At 42.6% G+C, this 26035-nt stretch overlaps 1 protein-coding gene across 1 annotated transcript in view; it reads right to left on the bottom strand.

The window, feature by feature from the left end:
• The window catches only part of LOC311237093 (astrotactin-2-like), a gene marked incomplete at both ends in the record, with an annotated part of 729417 nt that overhangs the window by 31120 nt on the left and 672262 nt on the right, over nt 1-26035 (bottom strand). Inside the window, 1 exon segment of the mRNA XM_084324899.1 lies at nt 25619-25769. Within this exon segment, the coding sequence (XP_084181025.1) occupies nt 25619-25769 (151 nt within the window).

The following is a 26035-nucleotide window of genomic DNA, read 5'->3' as shown; positions in this document are numbered from 1 at the left end:
ATACCATGCCTTCAAATCCTCTTACCTTGACGAGTAAAAGCGTCCACAATTTAGAAAACAGTATTCCCATGGCTGGTGTTGATATGCTGCTAGCTAACGAAAACCAACAAACACAGAACCGGACACTAAAGCAGATAACGAAGCATCTACTATACTTCCGGTCGGGGGGTTTCAAAATAAAAGAGCGACGTCTAAAGCACCGGAAATACGTTTCTTTTGTACATTATCTAACGTTAAAACGAACCTAAACTAACGTTACAACCCGCTTCTTTCTCCTCAAGGCGACGAAGGAACGACTTCAAATCCAAGACAGCATGCCACAAATAACATCCCAGGTTCATGGACTCCCGCGAACTACACCCGGTGACCCCTTGGAGAGACCATTGAGCTTCATCAGTATGTCTGCGTGTGTGTTAGGTGATGGGGATGGGGGGGGGGGGGGGGGGGGGGGGGGGGGGGGGGCGTGTTTGAGGCACTTTACACGGATCAATGTCCACACCATTGTCCGGCACCAACTTCAGAGATTTAAAGATTAGCTTTATTTTTCTCTTTTACTGTGTCAAGGCCGGCAGAGGCCCGACTACCCCCCCTCCCAGGCTGCATGGTGGGAGAGCCTGTCAGTGTTTCAGACAGAATACAAGGCCTTGACTGTGATGCAGCAACAAAATAGTCATGGAACCCTGCTACCACTGTGAGTTGAATTGGCTGTGGGTATGTGTGTGCGTGTGTGTGTGTGTGTGTGTGTGTGTGTGTGTGTGTGTGTGTGTGTGTGTGTGTGTGTGTGTGTGTGTGTGTGTGTGTGTGTGTGTGTGTGTGTGTGTGTGTGTGTGTGTGTGTGTGTGTGTGTGTGTGTGCGTGTGTGTCGCTGTCACACAACGTGAGGTAGATACACCATTAATGGGAATTAAACCACAGCCGAAGCGTGTAGGAAGAGGACATGCTGTGATGTTCTTTCCGTAGACTTGGGTACGGTCCAATCACAGCACATGAAGTAAGCCACCCTGACCTGCTTCTGATCTCTTTGTTTACTGTCTGTGCTTTTAAGGCCACAAAACCTGTCTGAAAATAGTTCACCGCAATGCCAGCGGGCAGCTTTTCAGCGTGTAGAGATTGCGACAGTGACCATGGATACCAGGAACACATGATAAACGGCACAGCACATCACACCCACTCTGCGGCGTCCATATGCAAAGTGGTGATAGCCGTTTGAATATGCAGGACCAGCTAGCGGATTCTACTGATTAAAAAAAAGAAACTAAACAAAACAAAAAATGGATGCTGGCACAAAAAGCCTGCCTGTCTAATAATTTAGTCACAGCTCTAGCTGTAAGTAGACATTAGCAAGCGCCAGAATGAACCCCCCACTTATTCCCTCGCTCAGAGGGACACAATGAGGGGACGCGTGCAAAAAGGAAATGAGCGATGGCTCCAAAACGTGCTCTGCACGGCCTTCCGTCTGGAATTTATTACATTTTCTTTTTGGGAACGCATTAGGAGCCGTCTCCAGTGTAGCAGTAGACAGTCTGAGCGGAGGGAGTCAGTTAATGGATTTTAATCCCTCGGCGTGCCACATCGCTGTTCTGTGTTGGCACCACTTCTAACGCGGGGGAGGGCGTTAAAAAAAGCTCAACCCCCACCCCCTCCCCAAAAAAGAAAAGTGTCCAGAAGCCAGACGACACCGTGACATCGATCCCGCAGAGTTGAGCTGTACGAGACTGAAAGTGCGTTATTGACCCCCTGCGTTAACTGCACTGAGCAGTTAACTTATATTTTTAATCTCTCTATCTCCTCAGGTAGATTTCCTCTAGCTTGGAAATCTGCACGGGTGATTCCTTTACATAAGGGAGGTGATAGGGATAACTTGGATAATTATCGTCCTATCTCCAGGTTACCTTGCCTAGCTAAAGTCATGGAAACACTAATAAATTTACAACTTAAGTTTTTCCTTTCAATTAACTCCATACTTAGTTCTCAGTAATCTGGTTTTAGAGCCAAACACAGTACTACATCAGCCATCACTCTGGTTACAAATGATATTATTTCAGCATTAGATAAGAAGAAACATTGTGCTGCCCTCTTTGTTGATGTATCAACAGCCTTTGATACAGTTGATCACTACTTACTTCTAAAGAAACTATCTAACATTGGGTTGGATGATAATGCCTGTGTCTGGTTTCAGGATTATCTATCTTCTATTGTTGTTTGTTGTTTATTGTTTTAAAGGATCCCCATTAGCTGCGACCTAAGTGGCGAGCTAGTCTTCCTGGGGTCCACACAGAAAGACAACACAAAACACAAAACATAAAAATACATGAGATACATATGACAATCACAATTCACTTAATTAACAATGATAATCTAAACACAGTAACACATTGTAGACGTCATTATAATCATCAGAATATTTTGCTCACATATTTAAGTAGTGCGTTATCAGGTGGTATTTGAAAGACACTTTGCTATTCAATTTACTTATGTTCAGTGGGCAGTTATTCCAATGATTAATGGCACGATAAACAACCGTCCTCTTTAAAGCAATTTGATTTTGGACGTGGTAACATAATCTGTCCATCATCGGCTGACCTATAGTGTGTGAAGTTAGGGCAAGCAAGCCCAATCTGAATTCTTGGCCATGACTAAAGGTGTGCCACAAGGTTCAGTTTTGGGTCCTGTCCTTTTTACAATTTATATTAATGATATTGTTTCTTCTTTGTATGGATGTCATGCCCATTTGTATGCTGATGACACAATTGTGTACGGTATTGCTGACTCTGTACAGTTGCCCATTGAGAAATTGCAACTTTTCTTTTATGCTCTACAGGATGCTAGTCTTAAATGGGTTCTTAATGCTAGTAAGACAAAGGTTATGTTGTTTTCAAGAGCCAGAAATACTAACTTTGATGATGTGTGGATATCTACTGTCAGCGGCTCTTGTATAGAGAGAGTCACTGAGTATAAATATCTTGGCCTGTGGCTTGATGAGAAATTTACATTTAAGTTCCATGTGGACAATCTTGCCTCTAAACTGCAACATAAAATTGGTTTCCTGTACAGAAACAGATCAAATCTTCCTCGATTTAGTAGAAAAATCATAGTTGAATCAGTCTCCTTATCAGTTTTGGATTATGGTGATGTAATTTATAGGCATGCTGCGGCATCAACTCTTAAACCTCTGTATTCTGCATATCACTCAGCTCTTAGATGTATTACTGGTGACAGATATAATACTCACCATTGTGTCCTGTATGATAGGGTGGGTTGGCATTAACAAACACTGGTATTTATTTATTTGTAAAGCCCTTATTGGTAAACAACCTGTTTATATCTCTACGTTAGATTGGAATATTGGAACCTATTCAACTCGATCGAATGACTGGATGGTTCTTAGGGTCCCTCAAGTTTGTTCTGATCTAGGGAAGTCAGCTTTTTCCTTTGATGCCTCTAACTCATGAAATTGGAGGTTCTCCCTTCCCTTGGTATGTTTAAACGTATGATTTCAGACCATTGTGTGACTACCGGTAACTGTTTTAGCTGATCTTTTTAAATTATTTTAAAGTTTTTTATTTTTACTCTGGTGTTTAATTTTCTGTGAATAGTGCTTGTATTATGTACTGTTTACATTTTGTACAATAGTCGTTTCTGTAAATGAGGGAAACCTCAGAAGCTTACGATTTTAAATAAAGGTTGAAATGAAATGTGTGCATTAAACCAGCCGCACGCTGGGCCTTGCCACTTCGGCCGATACAATTCCGGAATACCAATTAACGCGACGCTCACGCCTCCTCCAAAGTACAAAGGAGTCGCGGCGTGCGGCTTAGGAGTCCAGGAAGTTACATTACCCATTCTTTCTCTGGTACCTTTCCACTTTCATCCAGGTTCCAGCGAAGCTCGCCAGCTTGTTCTTAGACCATGTTTTTGTCTGCATGTCAATGAGCTTCGGGGGAAGGCGGAGGGGATTCAGTCGATCAATGTTGACGTGCCGCTCGCAAATTGGCACATAGTGGGGCAGCAGGGATTGTGTAGGAATGTGATGGTCTGTGGCGTTGTGTGTGAACACTTTTAATAAGATTGCCTGCTGGTCTACGCGTATGCCCCAGGGCTTGGCGAGAGATAGTGTGAAACAACACAATCTTATTAGCCCTGTCTCATTTATATTTAATACACAGTCACTCCATTCTCCACACTCTGGGACTTCAATATGAAGCATCACAAAGATATTATGAAAGTGTTCACATCAGCTACATGGCAAAAGGTAACTACTAAATCTGGTTAAAGTGTATTAATCAGAATGGGAATCGCTTTATTCACCAAATGTAGGATGTACACAGGATTGTACTTGAAGGCAGGGCAGGGTGAGATGTCACACATGTCACCATCTTACACAGGGGCTTGTGATAGACCCTTTTCACAGGTGATGTTTTGCCGTGTCATAGATGGTTAAGCGCACCTGTAAGTGTAACTAATAAATGGTGCATTTGTATAGCTCTTTTATCGAAAGCACTTCACAATTTGTTCCTCACATTCACTCACACATTCACACACCGACGGCGGAGGCAACCATGCAAGGTGACAACCTGCTCATGGGGAACAGTTGGGGGTTAGGTGTCTTGCTCAAGGACACTTCGACACGCTGCCCGGGAGGAGCGGGAATCGAACCGGGAACCTTCCGACTACCAAACGACCACTCTACAGTACCTCCTGAGCCACTGTCGCCCCAACATCCCTAATAGGTTTGTCCTGCTCATACTGTATCTCAACCTCACCGACCTCCTCTTCCCCTGCCAACCCTCTACAGTCTCTCAGATCCACCCCAGCCTGCCTTCTCTCCACCCCCAAGTCCAACCTTTGCAGCTTTGGGGACAGATCTCTTCTCCAGGGCAGCTTCCAGGCTCTGGAACTCCCTCCCCCAAGACATAAGAGTCTCTCTCAGGCTACGTTTAGACGAGCGTTTTGTGAACAGAAACCGCAAAAGTCATCTTGCGGTTTCACTTTTAATTTTACGTTTAGACAAGCGTTTTGGGGTGGAATTCTCCGTGCAGACGACGCTGTAACGACGGATCCCCGCTGTCACACGATTGGCGCATATGTCACATGACGTGCTGTGAAGACCCGCCCTACTCTGCCTCTGATTCGCAGACTGTGGATGGGGAATGTGATTGGACCAAAGCAGAGTCACTCGCAGACAGTGGGTCCACTCACGCCGCGGGACAGATTCTTGTGTATTTAACCCTTTCACTGCCACACGACAGCCGGTTGTGTGATAGTAAAGGGTTAACCTTCTGTCGTGTGGCAGTGAAAGGGTTAAAAGTACTGCCAATGTAGCCTTCAGGTGATCTCCGTTGATATAGTCAGACATACTTGCTTTGTTTACGTCTCGGCTACTGGCGCATACCTGCTACCTGTGACGTAAGCAGTACGCGCGACCAGAGCCGTGACAACCCTTTCGTCATCGTTTTAACAGATTTATACGGTTTAACAGTTTAGACGAGAGCACAAAGCTTTTGCGTTTCTAGGAATTCCACCCTGGAAGGTAGTCTCACTTTTTTGCGGTTTCACCCCGTAAAAACGCTGTTTCCGTATAAACGAAAGGCACATCCGAAATTTTTTTTTTGCGGATTCACCTGCTAGCGTTTCCGTCTAAACGGGGCCTCAGTTGTCCAGTCCCGCCTCAAGACCCATCTCTTCTCCACTACCTTCTCTTAGCCCCCCATCTATCCATCCTTATGTCCATGTTGTGTGTACCATGTCGTTTGTCTCACATCCAAATAAACGTCCTTTGTGTAAAGTGACTTTGAAACCGCCATATATAAGTATAATTTATTATCATTGTTATGACATGCTGTTATCTTCATTCTCTGCTATCTTCTATCCTCATACTGGATATCTGCAGCTCTGGCTGGTTAGCCACACACTCAATACAAATTGAAAGGGACCACGCTTCAGCTTGTACAATCCCTGCAATAAACACAGAAACCTTTGTGTGTACTGTGGGAGAAGGTTTCCTGAATTCAATGTCCGTACCTTGGCAGGATTACTGCAGAAACCCATGATGAAGTAATTTGACGCGACAGCGACAAGTCCATTATGTTTTGTATTGGTAATGTATTGGTAGTGTGTGCGATCGGGTGGGAGTTCTGCTGAAGGTGTTATGGCTCAAAGTGTTTCCATACGAGACCCGCTTCATCAACAACAATACCTCCACGTTCACGCTCAGCCAGGGCTGTCCACCCTCTCCCATCGTCATCGCCAACAAATCCCATGCCGTGGGGCGGGAACAAATGGTAAATAGATTGCAACAAGAAGCGACAGGTTTATAATAAATGATCTTTATTTCAGCAATGGTCTCATTTGTTTACTGTAATTAGACCAATGTATCACAACCGATTTGACAATGATTTAAGATGTGATTTGTATGTGGATAAGTGCAGGTGCTCTCAGGCATCTTATAAGATTGTGTACTCACTCACACATACAGTACACACACACCAAAGCGATCTGAGACATGCTTTCAAATGGCGGGCTACTTCAAGCTCCGGGAGGGTCATCAAAGAGAATTGTCGCCTATTATCAGTCCTTGCCCCACAATGGTGGAATGAACTACCCACCCTAGTTAGGACAGCCGAAACCCGTCCAATCTTTCGCCGGGGGGGGGGATATTATATATATAAGATCTAACCCTAACTAACCTTACTGTCATGCACTTGTCCTAATAAACTAACCTACACTGTAACACTCAACACTTTGATGAACATTGTTACTAGGCTGATTTGTGCCCTTCCTGATGACTTGTCGTACAGAACTTGTAAGTCGCTTTGGATAAAAGCGTCAGCTAAATGACTAAATGTAAATGTAAATGTTCTTAAGGTGCACTCTGAATCGCTGCATTTACATGGCCCATACAATTATTAAAGTACTGTAGCCCAGTGGTTCTCAACGTGGGGTCTAAGAACCCCCCGTTTAATTTCACTATTTCATTCAGGTTCGGCCGATGACAAAATACACTATTTAAGAATGATTATTCCGATCATGGGTTTTACTCTCCACTGGTGTCTATACAATTCTGGACATCGTCATCTAACACAGATCTTATCAGATAGATGTCCTTGAGACAAAACTTCATCACAATGACCTAATATGTAACAATTCTAAAGGTTTAGAACATCTACTGTAGCCTACTTACAAGCTGCTCATCATGCCCCCCCCCATCAGCACCTGCACATACACGCACACACACACACACACACACACACACACACACACACACACACACACACACACACACACACACACACACACACACACACACACACACACACACACACACACACACACACACACACACACACACACACACACACACACACACACACACACACACACACACACACACACACACACACACACACACACACACACACACACACACACACACACAAAGAGGTGGGTCAATTGTTGATTGCACTAGAACACCGGAGATGGAAGAAACCAATTCAGCTGTATCACAATGGAGAGCACTTTACAGCTAATCATATAGCATCGATGGAACAACACTTACTTTTGACGAAGAGCCACATAGGCATTGTCAACATAATTAAAAACTATCATTGTCCGTGCTGCCAATGGCAGTATACCTGCACGTGCCCTGTCCTTTGCTGCGATACAAAAGCTGTCACACTATGTCTCTCTCTCTCTCTCTCTCTCTCTCTCTCTCTCTCTCTCTCTCTCTCTCTCTCTCTCTCTCTCTCTCTCTCTCTCTCTCTCTCTCTCATTATCTCAGGCATGGAGTTCAGGTGTGCTGGAGCCATAGCAGCAGCTGAATGAGGTCTGCGTGCCGATTGCGTCACCTACTGTATATAGCCCGGCCTCAGATGTCATGCTGCTGCCAGATCGTAACTCCGTGTTTTCCGGTCAGTCATAGTATTTTGCGTTCGTTAGTATATATATATTCCGTTGTTCGTGTACCCGTGTCTAACCCTGTGTTGTCCTCCTTTCCCGCAGTCCGATACCTGGCTCTTCACCCTGATCTCGTGCTCTTGGATCCTGTCTATGACCTCCGTGTTTTGTTTTGTATTGTTTTGTGTTCTGGATATTGGGTTCAATACGCTCAAGCCTGACAAAAACCAGTAAACAAAACAATATAGCCACTTTTAAGGTGGGAGCAGATTCAGATTCTTGATTCAGATTCAGATTCCTGATTCAGATTCCTTTATTGTTTATTGTTTATTGTCTTACAGCAAAAAAAATAGTGAAATTCACTTTGTTGTGGTTCCTCAACCATAGCAGCATCCAATAATATAAATAACATAACATTAGCATATAATACAAATAAAATAAGATAAATAAGGAGTGTCAATGGGCTCTGTTGACAAGCCTGATGGCTTGGGGGGAAAAGATGTTCTTCAGCTGGTTGGTTCCGGCTGTGTGACTGCGAAATGAGCTGAGAAGTGGCTGAAATAGAATGGCCTAACCTTTATACAATGGCCCCCTTTCATCAATACGACCATCACCTTTTCAGCACCCTCAACGGGCACACTTTGGAAATTACTCACAATTTAAGCACAAAGGGATATTTATTTTTAGAAGCACTTCACGATGGGAGGAAAAGGCCATCGCGTGCGACATTCGATCACTTCCCCCGTAGCCTAACTAGCCTCGACTACTCTCCCTGTCTGTGAGAGCACGGAACATTCCAGTTTCTCATTAAATATGACAACAGTCGATAATCAAACACATCCATATGCAAAGAGGCACACGGGGGAAATATAGGGCACATTTTTTAAGATTGCTTCATCCTTCACGGCGCGCCGCCATCCAAATCAATATGAGGAGAGATAATAGGGGGAGGGAGGCGGCGGCGCGAGGAAAGGTTATTGCTCACTTAGACAGATACCGTAGGAGTCAGACGCCGCCGCAGACAATCTACCTGCCTGGAGGAACAGACAAATTAGTTTGTTTAAAGTCCAGCGACGGTGTTACATCAGCCTTCGACTAAAGAACTATACGTGGGCATTTTGAAGCGTATTCCAAACCGCCCGTACATGCGGTCGTACACACGATCCAAATTGCTTGAGTTGTGACTGCGATACATCACGCCGGAAGCACAAGACCTCTGCTGTCTGGGACGCGTCTATTCTTATCCTAACGCATGTTTGCTTCCGCGTTCGCGTTTTGCGAATCTGATTGGCCACTGCCGTTTCTGGTGCGATCAGATTGGCCACTGACGTTTCTGGTCATGTGACATGTGCGCCCAATCGCATGACGCGCCCATTTCCGCCTCGACCAGCAGCAAACTACCTAACGCCTAGTTTATCACTGGTTAAGCTTAGGCGACTCTTTCGAAGTTGGTTATGGTTAGAGTTTGGAATCAGGGCTGACGTTCTATCGGCCTGCTCTAAGACAAACTCTAACCTTAACCAACTTCGAAAGAGTGCCTAAGCTTAAAGGGGAACTCCACTTTTTTTGGAAATTAGCTTATTTAACATCTTCCCTGGAGTTAGACAAGAAGATGCATACCTTTTTTGTCTCTGTGCGTGCATTTTAGCTTTGGGAATAGACGCTCCGTTAGCATAGCTTAGCTTCATCACTGGAAGTGAGGCAGGACAGTAGCCTTACAGTGCCTTACAGTGTATTGCAAGGTCTGACATTGACCAAACTTGATATGCATGACCTTGGTGGGCTCAAGGTCAACTCCTGAAAAGGGGGTCAATGTCAGACCTTGCAATCAAAAGTTAGGTGGCGCACTGAAATTATGGCAAGGGTTATTAGCCCCCTAACTTTTGATTGCAAAGTCTGACATTGACCCCCTTTTCAGGAGTTGACCTAGAGCCCACCAAGGTCATGCATATCAAGTTTGGTCAATGTCAGACCTTGCAATACACTGTAAGGCACTGTAAGGCTACTGTCCTGCCTCACTTCCAGTGATGAAGCTAAGCTATGCTAACGGAGCGTCTATTCCCAAAGCTAAAATGCACGCACAGAGACAAAAAAGGTATGCATTTTCTTGTCTAACTCCAGGGAAGATGTTAAATAAGCTAATTTCCAAAAAAAGTGGAGTTCCCCTTTAACCGGCGAAAGAACTTGCCATCACACGATTGGCGCGACCAGAAACGTCAGTGGCCAATCAGAGCGCAAAACGCGAACGCGGAAGCATACATGCGTTAGGATAAGAATAGACGCGTCTGGGACGATGGATGTGCATCATGGCGAAGAATGTTAAGTGTGTGAATCAGCGGGGAAAACGCGTGGGAGGTGACATCCTCGCCAATGAACCGGGCACCGGGTCATGTCCGCGCAGCCACGGCTGTCGGTGGAAAACAACCGCTTAAATGTCAGGCGTGTCAATTGCAATATTGTAAATACAACATTTTCCAATGAATAATCTGAATTTCCATGTCTTGCAAACAAAGTGGTCAACCATCATGGGTTTATATAAGACACAGCAAAATACAATTTTCAGCGGTCAGCCAGCTTGGTCTTAAACGAGGTATTCTGCCTTCTTTCCCAAGCTTGCCAAATCAAATCTGCTCCAAAGAAATGTCCCTTCCTTGAGCAAAATTCACGTTTTTCATAATCATCCAGCACAAAGAAATCAACATAAATGGAGGACATGTTACTAAAAAAGTACATCCCTTACATCCTCGTAGACAGGGTACAATAAAATAAAATATCAGCCATTTTACTTCCCACTCCATGAATTTCAGATCTTCTGTGTCTGCATATTGTCTGCAGGCTGCTGAGGGACATATCCAGTGAGACAGACGTCTTGTTTCTTCTCTCTCTGATAACATTCCAACATAATCTCTCAGGCAAGTCTTTAGATACTGAGATATAAGGAAAGCATCACTCATCTAGAAACTCTAAAATGGCCTTTAATTGTATCACATATATTGGAAATTGTGTAAATGTATTTGTTATCACGCTGTCCTTGTATTGGTAATGTCTTTGTTATCATGCAATACTTGTATGTAGGGATGTCCGATATTATCGGCCTACCGATATTATCGGCATACCGATATTATCGGCCGATATCGGCATTAAAATGTGATATCGGAAAATATCGGTATCGGTTTTCAAAAAAAAAAAAAAAAAAATTGATTTTTTTAAACATTTCTATAACCTTTATTTACCCAGGCAAGCAAGTAAGAACAAATTCTGATTTAATTTGTTGTCAAAAGTATGCATAATGTTGTGTTAATTCCACAACAAGAGATATGTAATGTTAATTACCTGAAATTATTCCATTTTTTTTGGGGGGGGGGGAAACCCTGCATATATCGGTATCGGTTGATCTCGGTTGATATCGGTATCGGAAATTAAGAGTTGGACAATATCGGTATATTGGTATCGGTAAAAAAGCCAATATCGAGCATCCCTACTTGTATGGGAAATTATGTAAAGAGTATAGTGTCTTTGTTATCATGCTGTCCTTGTATTGTAAAGTATGTACTGTGAATAGTATAATGTATTTAGTATGATGCTGTTCTTGCATTGTAAAGTATGTACTGTGAATAGTATAATGTATTTAGTATGATGCTGTCCTTGTATTGTAAAGTATGTAAATAATCTAGTATCTTTATTATCACGCTGTCCTTGGGCACTGTGTTTGAGTTGTCCTGTTATCAATCTGTACAGATGAAAATCTCTGCACTGTTGTCACAAATTCCTGTGCATTCTTCACATCCTTCATATCCCATTATTTGTGACAAATCGAGTGTTTCAGATTTTCTGATATTGTCCTTCCCTTGAGGGCCTCACATAAGGTCTGTACTGGTGTCTAAGTCACCGCAAGAGCACTGGAGATATTCTTCAGTAAAGGCTAGCGAGCTCAGGTAAAGGTTTTTGAATGGAACCGTGTCGTGATTGGATCCTACGGTCCTGGGAGACTAATTAACTTCAATATTATTTTGAAATGTATTCGTTGTTTTACCGGGAGCCAGTGTAGGGATACAAGGACTGGGGAGATGTGGTCCCTCATCTTGGTGCCCGTCACGAGCCTGGCGGCTGCGTTCTGGACGAGTTGGAGGCGGTTTATGTATTTGTCTGCCACACCAGAGTAGAGGGCGTTGCAGTAGTCCAGTCTTGAGAATATGAGAGTGAGGATAACCCTTTGAAGGTCGCTGGGGGAGAGGAATGTTTTTATTTTTGCGATGGTGCGCAGCTGGAGGAAGCAGGACTGAGCCACTGCTCGCACCTGTCTGTCGAGTTTCAGCTCAGAGTCAAAAAAGACGCCCAGGTTTTTGACCTGGGGTTTTATCAGGGTGGACAGAGTGCCCATGGTGTTGGTGATCTGGGTGACAGAGGTGGTGGGTGTGCCAAACAGGATTATTTCAGTTTTGCTCTCATTTAACTGCATGAAGTTTTGTGACATCCACTCTTTGACATCTCCCAGACAGTCTTCCGGTTAAAGGTGGGAATCTTTTTTAGGACTATTCATTATAACTATTACATTGTGACAGCTACCAATAAATCAAATTATCTGAGAAAAAAGGGTGATTTTTGTGACATGAGGTGGGACAAAAACGTAACTTCCTTTCTGCACAGTAGGAGCTAATTCTGACCTTTGGGTGAACCTGTGGGTAGTATAGTTAGTAGCTTCTGTTTGATTGTGTAGGTACTGAGCCGTAGTATTATAAATATGCAGGACCTGTTCAGAGGTCTTTAATTGGCATGCAATTATCCTCAATGTTTTAGCGGTTAGCACACACGGTTAGCACACACACACACACCGGAACACACACGCATGCATTGTCTTTGTAGGATCGCCGATGCGATTTGTCTCTGCGCTTAACCCATCCCGTCGTCCTTCCCCCCAAGGGTATCCGGGAGCAGACAGGCGTCGGCGAGGGCTGCACCCAGGGACCAATCCAAGTTCTCCTGCCCGTCTTCGTCAAGGACGCCACAGCGTTAGCGATCTGTTGTTGTGCATGTTTTTCCATTGGGTTTATCTTATCGGGGGGGAAACCCTTGCGAGCATGGGGAGAACATGCAAACTCCACACAGAAAGGCCTGGGAGATACCCCACCTGGGTACCTGGCATAATGGAAACCTGGTCCCCAAGTGGGAATCGAACCCTGGACCTTCTTGCTGTGAGGCGACAGTGATAACCACTACACCACTGTGCCACTGTGTGTGTGTGTCAGTAGCTTGTGTCAGTAGCTTCTGTTTGATTGTGCAGGTACTAAGGATAGTAGGGTTAGTAGCTTCTGTTTGATTGTGTAGGTAGTGACGGTAGTAGGGTCAGTAGCTTCTGTTTGATTGTGTAGGTACTGACGGTAGTAGGGTCAGTAGCCTCTGTTTGATTGTGTAGGTACTGATGTAGTAGGGTCAGTAGCCTCTGTTTGATTGTGTAGGTACTGTACTGACGGTAGTAGGGTCAGTAGCTTCTGTTTGATTGTGTAGGTACTGACGGTAGTAGGGTCAGTAGCTTCTGTTTGATTGTGTAGGTACTGACGGTAGTAGGGTCAGTAGCCTCTGTTTGATTGTGTAGGTACTGACGGTAGTAGGGTCAGTAGCTTCTGTTTGATTGTGTAGGTAGTAGGGCTGAGCCCAAACATTCGAAGGTTCGGACCTTTGTTCGTTACGTTGGCACTCAAATCTTAATTAATGGGTTTGAACCTCCGCTTTTTTCCCTTATTTTTAAAAATCTTTTCATTTTTCATTTTACACGAAAAATATATATCAGAATGTGATATATATATCAGAATATCACAATACTATGTTGTTTACAATAATTTGAATGTCACAAAAGACGGACACAGTCTAGTCGAGATGAGGAGGGGTCACAGAAATTAATCAATCATACAAAAAAGAGAAGTGAGTAAAAAAATGTAAACAAAGAATTCATTATAATAATAATATAGATACTGAGGGTAGTAATCCTAACCTCAACCCACCCACTCAAACTCAAACTGTCTCATTCAGACGTAACCCACACTCCCTGTCCCCCTCCACCCTCTCCTCTGACATCCTGTCAGCTTGAGTGCAACTTTCTCTGCTCTCCCCTCAGAAACGGCAACCTCCACCCTCCCCTCAGCCCTCTCAACCTCATTCGACAAGCTGATTTCTCTGTGGGGAACCTTCATTGCAACGCACATAGCGCAAAGTGCCAGAGCTTGAAGAGTGATGCCAAGTTTGTTCTATTACTGGACAGGTACGCTCGCTCTTGCTCATTTCTCCAAAGTTGCCTACCCCAGGTTTTTATCAAAATGTGGCCTTCAGCGAGTCGACTCCTGCCCAGAGTTTTAATGCAGAGTTGGGGGTGAATGGGGTTGGGGTGAGTCTGGGCCCTACATGGGAAAACTTTTGATAGCTTTGAATAGTGATTACTTCTAGGCTTACAGTGTTATCACCCGGAATAAGAAGATAACTGGAAGGACTGAAAGGACAGCAGATGTGTAATAAACGACCGGTGACTCGAGACGCCTCGATGTGGCGCAAGTTTATATGCTGCACACCACTCAGCGAAAATAAGTGGTACATTTAAAATGACAAGAGGACAATTCCAATACATGACTTGACATAGAGATGAGATAACGGTGTTTAATTCCTGCTATGGCTGAGGAAATAAGATTTGTCTCAATGTCACAGCTGCGGTATGAAGCGTACACCGAGGGCTTTTGTTTACCTCTTATAATCTCATCCATCTACTGTGAATGCCCTTTATGTAAAGTTTATAAACACTGATGAAGGACTAGTCAATCCACTGCTACCAATGCCCTTAATGTAAACACTGATGAAGGACTAGTCAATCCACTGCTACCAATGCCCTTTATGTAAACACAGATGCAGGCCTAGTAGATCTATTGCTACCAATGCCCTTTATGTAAACACTGACGAAGGACTAGTATATCTATTGCTACCAATGCCCTTATATAAACACATACAGTATGATGGACTATGACACTGAAACCACTGCAATAAATCCTAGAATGTACTCTGATTTAAGTGTGTGAGAGTATCCTATATCCACACTACTCACTGTAATTACGAGTCAAAGGCAACAACAACAGCATCATGCATCTAGGCAATAATGCGGGTACAGATGGGCATGATAATAGCCATACTATGTTAAACATAAAGGAATAATGGATGACAAACAGACGTATAATAATGTAAGGACTAGAATCACATGTTTGTTCCCCGCATTTTAAGAGTTGTTTTCGCCGTGGAAATGGACATAACTCGCTACCATAAAAACCCCATTGTCTCTATCGACTGATTTTCCCTCTATCTGAAATGACGGCGTGGCAATTGTCAGTGTGAACCATCATAAACACACTTTACGACAGACTATTTGTCCTTTAATGGAACAATATAGGCAACACGGCGCCAAAACAACCAGCACAAACGTCGGCGACGCGGCGGCTCGGAAAACGGCAACGTGTCAATAAACTAAGGGACGTGTCACCGTAAACAGCGGTCGTTTGCCTGTCGGGACACCACGACACTGACACACTAATGGACCATGGTGGCCATTTTGTACGTTTGAAATATGAGGATGACCTAGGACAGAAAATATCACCGCTTGTCTCCGGTGGCCACCAAGAGCCGTCAAGTGAGATGGAAATAGAGAACAAAATGGAGCTCTTTAAAAGTTGTGCAGCTCAATGTGTATAGTAGCAATATCACTGTCAGTAGCTCAATGTGTAGAGTAGCAATATCACTGTCAGTAGCTCAATGTGTAGAGTAGCAATATCACTGTCAGTAGCTCAATGTGTATAGTAGCAATATCACTGTCAGTAGCTCAATGTGTATAGTAGCAATATCACTGTCAGTAGCTCAATGTGTAGAGTAGCAATATCACTGTCAGTAGCTCAATGTGTAGAGTAGAAATATCACTGTCAGTAGCTCAATGTGTAGAGTAGAAATATCACTGTCAGTAGCTCAATGTGTATAGTAGCCACAACACTGTCAGTAGCTGTGTATAGTAGCCACATCACTGTCAGTAGCTCAGTGTGTATAATTGCCACATCACTGTCAGTAGCTCAGTGTGTATAGTAGCAACAAACACATTTGCACTCTGGTTGGATGTTGTATTGTACTTGTGCTCTATAATGGTAAATGGTAAATGGCTGCTTTTTTATATAGTGCTTTTATCCAAAGCGCTTTACAATTTGTTACTCACATTTTACCCATTCACTCACACATTCACTCACACATTCACACACCGACAGTGGAGGCAACCATGCAAGGTGCCAACCTGCTCATCGGGAGCAATTAGGGGTTAAGTGTCTTGCTCAAGGACACATCGACACGCTGCCCGGGAGGAGCGGGAATCGAACCGGGAACCTCCGGATTGCCAGATGACTGCTCTACCTCCCGAGCCATTGTCGCCCCAATGGCAATACATTTGAATCTAATCTCATTTTGAGATCAGTCGCAAATCGTCTCCGCGCTACCTGTTGAATGGGTCAGCATGGTGCAGATGCAATGCATACAGACACGCCCCGCCAGCACCTTATAAGGCGAATGTGGCATGTGCAAAACAGCAGAGGATCGCTATATTAAAATGTCTTTGAAAATATACGATTTTCTCTGAATAATGGAAATGCTCTGTGCATTGCATCAGAAAAAGGTGAGTAGTCACGCGAGGAAATTACTAAATCCAGATATAATACTGCCATTGGAAAGAGGAGATTTTACCATAATAAGGTCATTTATAGGCCTGATATTCTATATTCAACTTTCATTATAGTTCAAATTGCATGTGTCCGGATGGCAAAATCCAGTACTGTATCTACAAAAAATGCTGTAAATCATCTCCCCTTTATTCATTTGCTTAGATTTTTTGTAAGTTTGATCTCAACAAGGTGCTGAATTCCTCCAACCTCAACCTCTGTGTTATTCACCGTCAAAGATGCAAAGAAGAATTATAATTTATATTCTCCTTTGTTTCAGTACAATTTATTCAAGCATAGTAACATACACAATATTTATGACACTGGGCATACATTCCCTGAGGTCCATAGATGTTCCCAGATACCAAGAACATACAAATTGACCTTGTAGAAGTGGAGCAATATTTCATTTACATAGGTATGTATTTTTTGTCGGATTTTCAAAAATAGGGCTAGGACTTAAGAGGTTAAAAGTGGTTGGGAGCCAGAAAGTGTATGAAAGTGGATAACACATGGTTTATGAACAAAGGAATGATAATCATCCACTTGGCATGCATACTAATTGCTCAACTAAAGACCTATAGTGATAATTATAAATCTCCGTTGACGTGGTTTTGGCTCTCAGAAGGGCGCTTGTTTTTTCTTTTTTAAACAGCTGGCAGAGGCATTTATAGATTCCTAATGTCTAAATCTGGCCACAAATTAATATATTTTAAGGAAATTAAGTGAACTACTGTAAATCAGATTTCAGTGTTATCTAGTGGTGTGTGTGTGTGTGTGTGTGTGTGTGTGTGTGTGTGTGTGTGTGTGTGTGTGTGTGTGTGTGTGTGTGTGTGTGTGTGTGTGTGTGTGTGTGTGTGTGCGTGTGTGCGTGCGTGCGTGCGTGCGTGCGTGTGTGTGTGTGTGTGTGTGTGTGTGTGCGCGTGTGCATGACCACATGTACCTATGCGTGTTTGTGAGCGCATACACTTTAGTGTGTGTGTGTGTGTGTGCATCCACGTGTATCTTTGTACCCACTGCGTTTGTGAGCGCATGCACTTTAGTGTGTTTAGGGTGTGTCTCCAATAAGAATCCGTAAGCTCATCTCCACCAAAATGGAGACTTAACAAGGCTCACCCACCATGCCACTTCCTCTGGTAATAAGAGTCTGAGAGAGGCATGCGGAGCAAACACTTACATAGATTAGATTTCACATAAAAGAGTCAGAAGCAGATGGTTTTATCAGTGAACTCATCCCCATTACAGTGTCCTCCAATAAGCCTAGAAGTCATTCAGACACAATGCACTTCGAGTGTTCAATCTCACCAAATGAGAACGCGCGATATGGTAATATGATAAACCGACTTTAAAAAGGACCACACCCCGCCATAGATGCGGATAATTCCAGCGTAGAGTGAACTGGTCTCACACAGTTCAAGTGACACGCCTGTGAGTGAATGACTGAGTGAGCGAGTCATTGACAATGACCTTGAGCGGGTTATCCATGCCTTTATTTCCTCCAGGTTGCACTAGTGTAATGGTCTGTACTGTATGTGGGTCTAGACCAGATCCCTGCGCGCAGAAAGCTGCTGCGCGCCTCAGGACCGTCACACAGAAGCTTGACCACGCCACACCTGTGCTGGTTTCCCTGCACTGGCTTCCTGTTTGCTTCAGGGTTGATTTTAAAATGATGTTGTTTGTCTTTAGGTCATTGAATGGTCTGGCCCCCCCCCAGTACCTAGCTGAACTTCGCCAAGTTTAAACCCCAGTTAGAGCACTGAGGTCATGGAATGAGGTACTTTTAGATGTCTCAAGGTCTAGGCTAGTTGTGGAATAGTATGCCACTCCAAATTCGGTCTGCCCAGACCCTAGATACTTTTAAATCGCGGCTGAAAACTCACTTGTATTCATTGGCTTTGTGAGGCTTTGCCATACAGTACATCCCTGGTCCTGTTTAGTGTATTTATTGTATTGCATTGTATTTTGTATTTGTCTGTTTCTTTATACTGTAAAGCACTTTGGTGCAACTTCGGTTGATTTTAAATGTGCTATTTAAATGTGGCCATGACCTTGAACCTGACCTTGACATTGAGTGAGTGAGTTAGTGACGTTGCCAGTTATAGAGGTGACACGCAGACTGAATGAAATAGCAAGGTGGAAGTTCAGACAGTATAGCTATCTATTAAGATTCTGAACACCCAGTGTAACCATTCAAGGTCAACTCAGAAAGACATTTGATCGTTCAAATTGAGAACCACAGAGACTCAAAAACCATGTTCAATTGTGTGGGAAAAAGCGCATCATTTAATGGTTCAGTGGAAACAGTCCCCGCCGCCACGGATCCGAATGCGTCGAGCGCTTGGCCTCGACCGTGAATTGATGTGCTTGTTGCACATAATTGAACGTGGTTCGAGTCTATACCTGCACAAAATGTCTCACTAAGTGGACTTTTAACGCGTCTCCCCTGATGTTTCTAGACGTTCCTCCTTTTAAGCAAGTCAAATGTTTTTTGCTTAAATGTATTTACAATTTAAATGTATCTCCCATTTATAAATATGTATAATAAGTAATATTGTATTTACTGTTTTCATCAGTGTGAGATCAATGTTAATTCATGTTTATTTGTTTAATCTTTATTTACCCAGGGTAGGTTCTTTGAAGTAAGGATTATCTTTCACTGTGTCTCTCTCTCTCTCTCTTTCTCTCTCTCTCTCTCCCTCTCTCTCTCTCTCTCTCTCTCTCTCTCTCTCTCTCTCTCTCTCTCTCTCTCTCTCTCTCTCTCGCTCTCTTTCACTCTCTCGATATCTCATCTTTCTTAGGTTTTGTGTCTTTGCTCTTTGGAAAAAAAGAGTTTACTGGAATTAAATCTTATTAAATAAAAAAATAAATAAAAAAATAGAATTCAATGTCACCCTCAAAGTAAGGCAGAGCATATGAAGTGTGAAACGGTATGTGCGTCTGACGGCACTATCAACATTCCTCCAAATGTATCACTGTTTGAATGGATGACAGTGGTGTACATGGAGAAAATACCAAAGACTATGTTGAATGATAATAAGGAATAATGGAATGGACTGTAGACCAGGGGTTCCCAAAGTTTTCAGGCCGCGACCCTCGAAATAACGGTGTCAGAGAGCCACGACCCCCACTATTATAGGAGGTAAAACAAATTGTTTTATTTTCTTTAAATAGTTTTTTATTATTATTTGTTTAAAAAAAAAAAAATATATATATATATATATATATATATATATATATATATATATATATATATATATATATATATATATATATATATGCTGCAGGAATTTTTTTATTTGTACCCTTTAACACTATGATCGCCGGGGACGAGTTAAGACGTCATTCCTATTCACTAGGAATATTCTTGTTACAAAGATCCCCTCAATTTTATATAACAATTTATCTATAAGTCTTGACAGACACAACCATTCCACCAGACATGCTTCTGCACGAGGTTTTACACTTCCAAAAGTGAGGTCGAATGCAATGAAGCGAACTGTCATGTTCCGTGGTATGCAGGAATGGAACTCTCTTCCCAGACATGTTAAGCAGGAGAATAGTAAATGTCGTTTCAAAATCATGGTAAAACAACATTTTCAACCAAAGAAATTGACATTCCCTAATAGATTGTGTGTACGTAAATGAAAATGTATCTGTCTGATAAAGGGATAGGTATATATGGATGAAAAGGCATGTGACTGATAGGGATATATTATTAAAATATTGTATAATTGGCTGATATGAACATAGATAATGTATGTAAAAGCTAAATAGTATATTATGCTGTATTGTATTATGAATGAATTATGAGTAGGTATTATTGTATTGTATTATGAATTCATAAGGCGTATATATTGTTATATTGTATTATGAATTTGATTAGGGTTTTTATTGTTGTTTTAATTGTCTGTATGACATGTAAATGTTGTGAGTGTATAAGTCTGTAACTGTATTTTATGTGTTATGGACCCCAGGAAGAATAGCCCCAGCACTGCTGTGGCTAATGGGGATCCAAATAAACTTAAATTCCTAGCCATGCTCATTCTGCCGAAGACGCCGTAACTCGTCTTTGATGTCAATATTTCAAAAATCTGTGAGCAAAATCATATTTCCCCTCCGGAGCCCTGAGACACACTGCAAAGCTCCACTCAACTCTCTAGCGGTTCAAGAGCGCCATCTGGTGGCCGATCAGCAGATCGCCAACCGGAAATTAGCCTTTGAACCGGTAGTGCTCATCCATATGTGGTCCGGGCACTGGCTATCGTTAGAGAGACTCCGTCTTGATACAGTGAACATCGATCGGTGCAAATAACTCGAAAAAACAACATGATTTGGACGTATATACTATTATACAACCTGGAAATGGATCGGGCATTTCTCCATCCCATAATAGAAAAAATTCTGTTCCACGCTCATCTGCCAGCGGCGCGAGGAAGCAACGGTAAGATTCAGCGTTATATTCTAACGTGTTCCATATAAACTGCTATGATGAACATATGACCCACTCTGGATGAATCATCTAACGCTGCCCACGGAATTATAAACGATCCCCCGCCCATCCGGTCATCATCAGATGACACGTAGTAACTTCTAGAACCACGTCCAGTTGACATTTTTTATCTCGCACAGATTCCTACCAAACTGTATTTGATCATCAATATAATGCATTTAGGGCTATAAATCACGTTCTGAAGAAAGCTGCAGAAAACGATAAAAACATACTTATACTTTAGACCATATTTTAGTATGAATATGGAATGAAAAAGTTTAACGTTGCTACACCCTGAACAATACATATAGGACATTGAATGGGCCATAATAATGGCAATTTAGCAATAGAATTTAAAAAGTTATAGCCCTGCAAAGAAGGGGAACTTCTCCATAGACAAATAGAGATGGCGAGGGATGGTAAATTATGAATTTAACCCATGGCGATCAAAGTGTTAAATGCCAGTGTTTGCGATGGCATCACAAATTATTGTTAAAAAACAGGCTAGCATATGTAGCTATGATTAGCAACAACACTGATTTTGATTGATTTTCAGTTTTTTTGTAATGTCAGATTGAAAAAAATACAATATTTTATTCAACTTCAGCCCTGATCATAACACCACATATTCATTTTATAATTATAACCCTTTAAATGCCAGTGTGTGTGATGGCATAATTTGCAATATATCAAATGCAAAGTAGATTTTTCTGGGGGGGATTATTACAGGCTAGCATGTGTCAATGATGAGCAACAACACTGATTTTGATGGATTTTCAGTTTTTTGTAAGGGTCCCGCCTCCACCAATCACATGCGGCTCCCTTTGTGTGTGTGTGTGTGTGAGCAAGAGAGAGAGAGCAAGAGAGAGAGCGATAGAGATAGTACCCCAACTTGTGTGAGTTGCAGTGATCTCCTGGCTTCTATGTTCAGTGGCCTGACTGCCTAAAAAAAGAAAACACTTTTTTGTTTTGTTTTTGGGAATCTTTTTTATTTTATTTTTTTCTTAATCATCTGGCGACCCCCCCGCGGCGGCTCACAACCCCCACTTTGGGAACCACTGCTGTAGACTACAGTATGGTATATGAGAACGAGGAATAGTGGAATGGACTGTAGACTATATTGTATGATAACGATAAATAGTGGAATAGACTGTAGACTATGTTGTATGAGAACCAGGAATAGTGGAATGGACTGTAGAATACATTCATTGGATTCTTTCCAGTCTTCCCCATTTATTATCTTCTGTCTGCAGCTTATACTATCAATAACAATATAATTAGCATTGATTGTGTTTATAGGTTATTGCTAAAGGCAATACGGCATGCGAGAGCACGCTGTAAAAAGCACTATATATGGGCAGCTATAAGGCCAAGAGGTAGTATAAGCTGGGGTTGGTGTTTATAGTACGCACACTTGTGTACATACACCCACACACTCTCACACACACACACACACACACACACACACACACACACACACACGCACGCGCACACACACACGCACACACACACGCACGCGCACACGCACACGCACACACACACACACACACACACACACACACACACACACACACACACACACACACACACACACACACACACACACACACACACACACACACACACACACACACTAAATGGAACAACATTGCCAAATCACATTTCCTATGGTTCTTTTCCCTCTTAGCAAAGTGGTGCACCTCTGACCCCACCCGCTAAATGAGATTTACGGACGTAGAAGCAACTTTTATGCCGCACACAGTATCTATCAACGGGAACTCACCGCCATGGGAGCGTAAAGCTGCCACAGTTTTATCTAATGAACTCCAGCTAAATAGAAAAAAATACATATAAAAATCTCACCTCTGGTGATTAAAAAAGCGAAGAGCTAGCACAATATTTAATTTTTTCAATACTTCGGCCACGGTAATTCCCCCACAAGCTACAAAATATGCCATGTATTTAGTGATGATGGTATCTGGTGATGTACGGTAGGGGTGGATATTATTAATCTGGATGAGTTGTCATGGTAACTGTGTATGAAGTAAAAACCACAGACTTAACCCAGAGGGAAGCTGCGTGTGAAATGACTCCATCACAACCCCTGGGGCCAGTATTTAAAAACACAACTCCTGGTGGAAGTGAAATAATATGGACGCAACCCGTTGTGTCGAACTGTATTCACGACTCATTTATATAGACCCAGTCGCTAGTGGGGTTTCATATTATTATTATTATCATTATTATTATCATTATTGCCAAAGGCAGTGGTGGGAGCAGCTAGAGGTGTCATCCATGTATTGTATACAGTGCAAAACAACATCAAATACAATAGAACCCTTGTCTTGTGTGACTGTAGTGTCGTTTTTTTGGACATTGACTATTGGACGATACATGTTTGAAAGTACATAAAGACTATTCACTTGTTTTTATTGTACAGTAAGTGTATTCTCTGGTGGGAGGGGTCAGAAAACAGGAACATACTGTAGCACAGGCACACTGTGAGGAGAAACAATCAGTCCTCCTCAATAGTCAAAACTAGGAGGCGGAGGAGGAGATGAATAGGAAGAAATAATTGCAGTATCAGTGATTGGCTCTGATTGGTAATGGCAAACAGCCTAAAGGCCCAGGCAAATTACCGCACTGTCCAACCCCCTAATGATTCACTGATCCATCACCCGGCAACCGAGCTGGCTCATCAAATTAATTGGTTTACGACCCCGTGCCCGCCCCAAACTCCTGTCTAATGCCTGGCATCAGAACCTCCCTGTCGCCCTCTCCTCGTGAATCTGCCAGAGTAGAACCACCCCACGCACATCAAAGTTCACGAGGCTATGCCCGCATCTAACGTCAAGCTAATTAATGGGTTTACAGTCCTGTTATGAATCAGAAATGCATTCACTAACTGTAGTACAGCATGTTCGATACATAATATAACTCAATTACCTTTCCTGCCCAGACCGCAGCCTCTTGTGTTGGTGACGAGCGCAATCTCCGCTATGCCACCTGACCCCCCATTTAAATAAATACAACTTTCTATTGGGCATTTCATGGTTGTTAAACAAGGTAGCCTATTGTAGGTAAATACTTCACCTACAGCCATAATACTGCACAATAAAAGATTCAATGGGGGAAAAAAGGTTTAAGTGGATAAAATAGGTTTATAAAACAGGGTTTTGTCATCCAAGCAAATCAATAATGGCATAACAACCGACTGGCTGGCACATGGTTGTTTGAGTAGGACACCATGTATCCATGAAACCTGCTGGTAGTGCAGGGTTGTTTGAGTAGGACACTGTCTCAGAATCAGAATCAGAAAGATCTTTATAGTGTAGTTTTCACATACAAGGAATTTGATTTGGTTGTTTTCTGGTGCAACATTAACGGACAGACAAATGACGGACAGATAATAAAATAAAAAGGTAGAATAAAATAAAATGGGATATAAACTAAATTAAATAGAAGCACAATAGAATATAGTATAATTATAAAATTCAAATGTAAACAGGCCAGGGCTGTACAACTGTGCAAGATGTGGTCAAGTATATATACAGGTGCTCATAAGACGCTGTTGAAATGTAAACAAAATATTCATTGCCGCTTTAAACCAGAAGGTGCTTAAATGAGCGAGTCTCCATAAAATGGCCAGTTTAAATGCTTTATTACCAACCGTGCCTCCATTATCTGCAGTTGTGTTAATTGATTGCACATACTCCATAATGTTCTGCATTTATTGTATATTATATGTATGCATTTGTATATGTACGCTCGGCGTCATTGGAAATGAGGACTTGCCCTCAATGAATCCTTGAATTTAAAAGATTTAATGAACGAATGCACATTAAATATTATTGATTGTTTGGAAAGGACAACCTGGTCTGTTCATATCAGGCACAGAGGTACACCATTAGCTTTTACATATGGATTAAACTGCATTAGCTTTGATTACTGATTTCTTTTATACATAATCTACTCAATTAATTTAACATATTAAGGCACACCTGAGTTCCCTTCACTGGCACACTAATGGACTCATGACTACAGCACCACCGAGATGAAACTTGTTCCCCCCCCCCAAAAATTGCCAAATAAATGAAATACATGACCGCGGTAACATTGCACCCCTGCTGGCCTAGTAGGAGTACTACAGCAACACATTCTTTCCTCTGTTACGCTTAGAAATGGGGTGACAGTGGCTCAGTAGGTAGAGCGGTTTTATGGTAATCAGAATGTTCCTGGTTCGATTCCCACTCCTCCCTGCAGCGTGTCGAAAGTGTCCTTGAGCAAGACACTTAACCCCTATTTGCTCCTGATGGGCAGGTCGGCACATTGAATGGTTGCCTCTGCCGTCGGTGTGTGGACCTCTCAAAACTGAAGTACTAGGGAAGGTGGAAGGTGGAGAGAGAGAGAGAGAGAGAGAGAGAGAGAGAGAGAGAGAGAGAGAGAGAGAGAGAGAGAGAGAGAGAGAGAGAGAGAGAGAGAGAGAGAGAGAGAGAGAGAGAGACAAACTCACCATACAGCCGGTTGAGTCGAGCCGTCGGTCGGAAACACACTTGAAGTTTTTCTTACAGCCCCCGTTGTCCTTGGAGCAATCACGGACTGGACCGAAGGACGCCAGGAGGTCGTCCACTGTCTCAAAGTAAGTGGACATAATGGCCTCTTCCCTGCAATGAGATGATCGAGGGACTGTTAGACTAAAGACAGTACAGTACGTGCACACACAACTGTTCAGTCTGGCGGAAAACATGGCATCTCAAAAACATGTACACTCCTCAGTTACAGTAACTCAAAAACATGTGCACTCCTCAGTTACAGTAACTCAAAAACATGTACACTCGATCCTCAGTTACAGTAACTCAAAAACATGTACACTCCTCAGTTACAGTAACTCAAAAACATGTGCACTCCTCAGTTACAGTAACTCAAAAAC

The sequence above is a fragment of the Notolepis coatsorum genome (assembly GCF_963971535.1).
Source record: "Notolepis coatsorum genome assembly, chromosome: 11".
Lineage (NCBI taxonomy): Eukaryota > Metazoa > Chordata > Actinopteri > Aulopiformes > Paralepididae > Notolepis > Notolepis coatsorum.
This window is presented reverse-complemented; position numbering and strand designations above follow the sequence as displayed.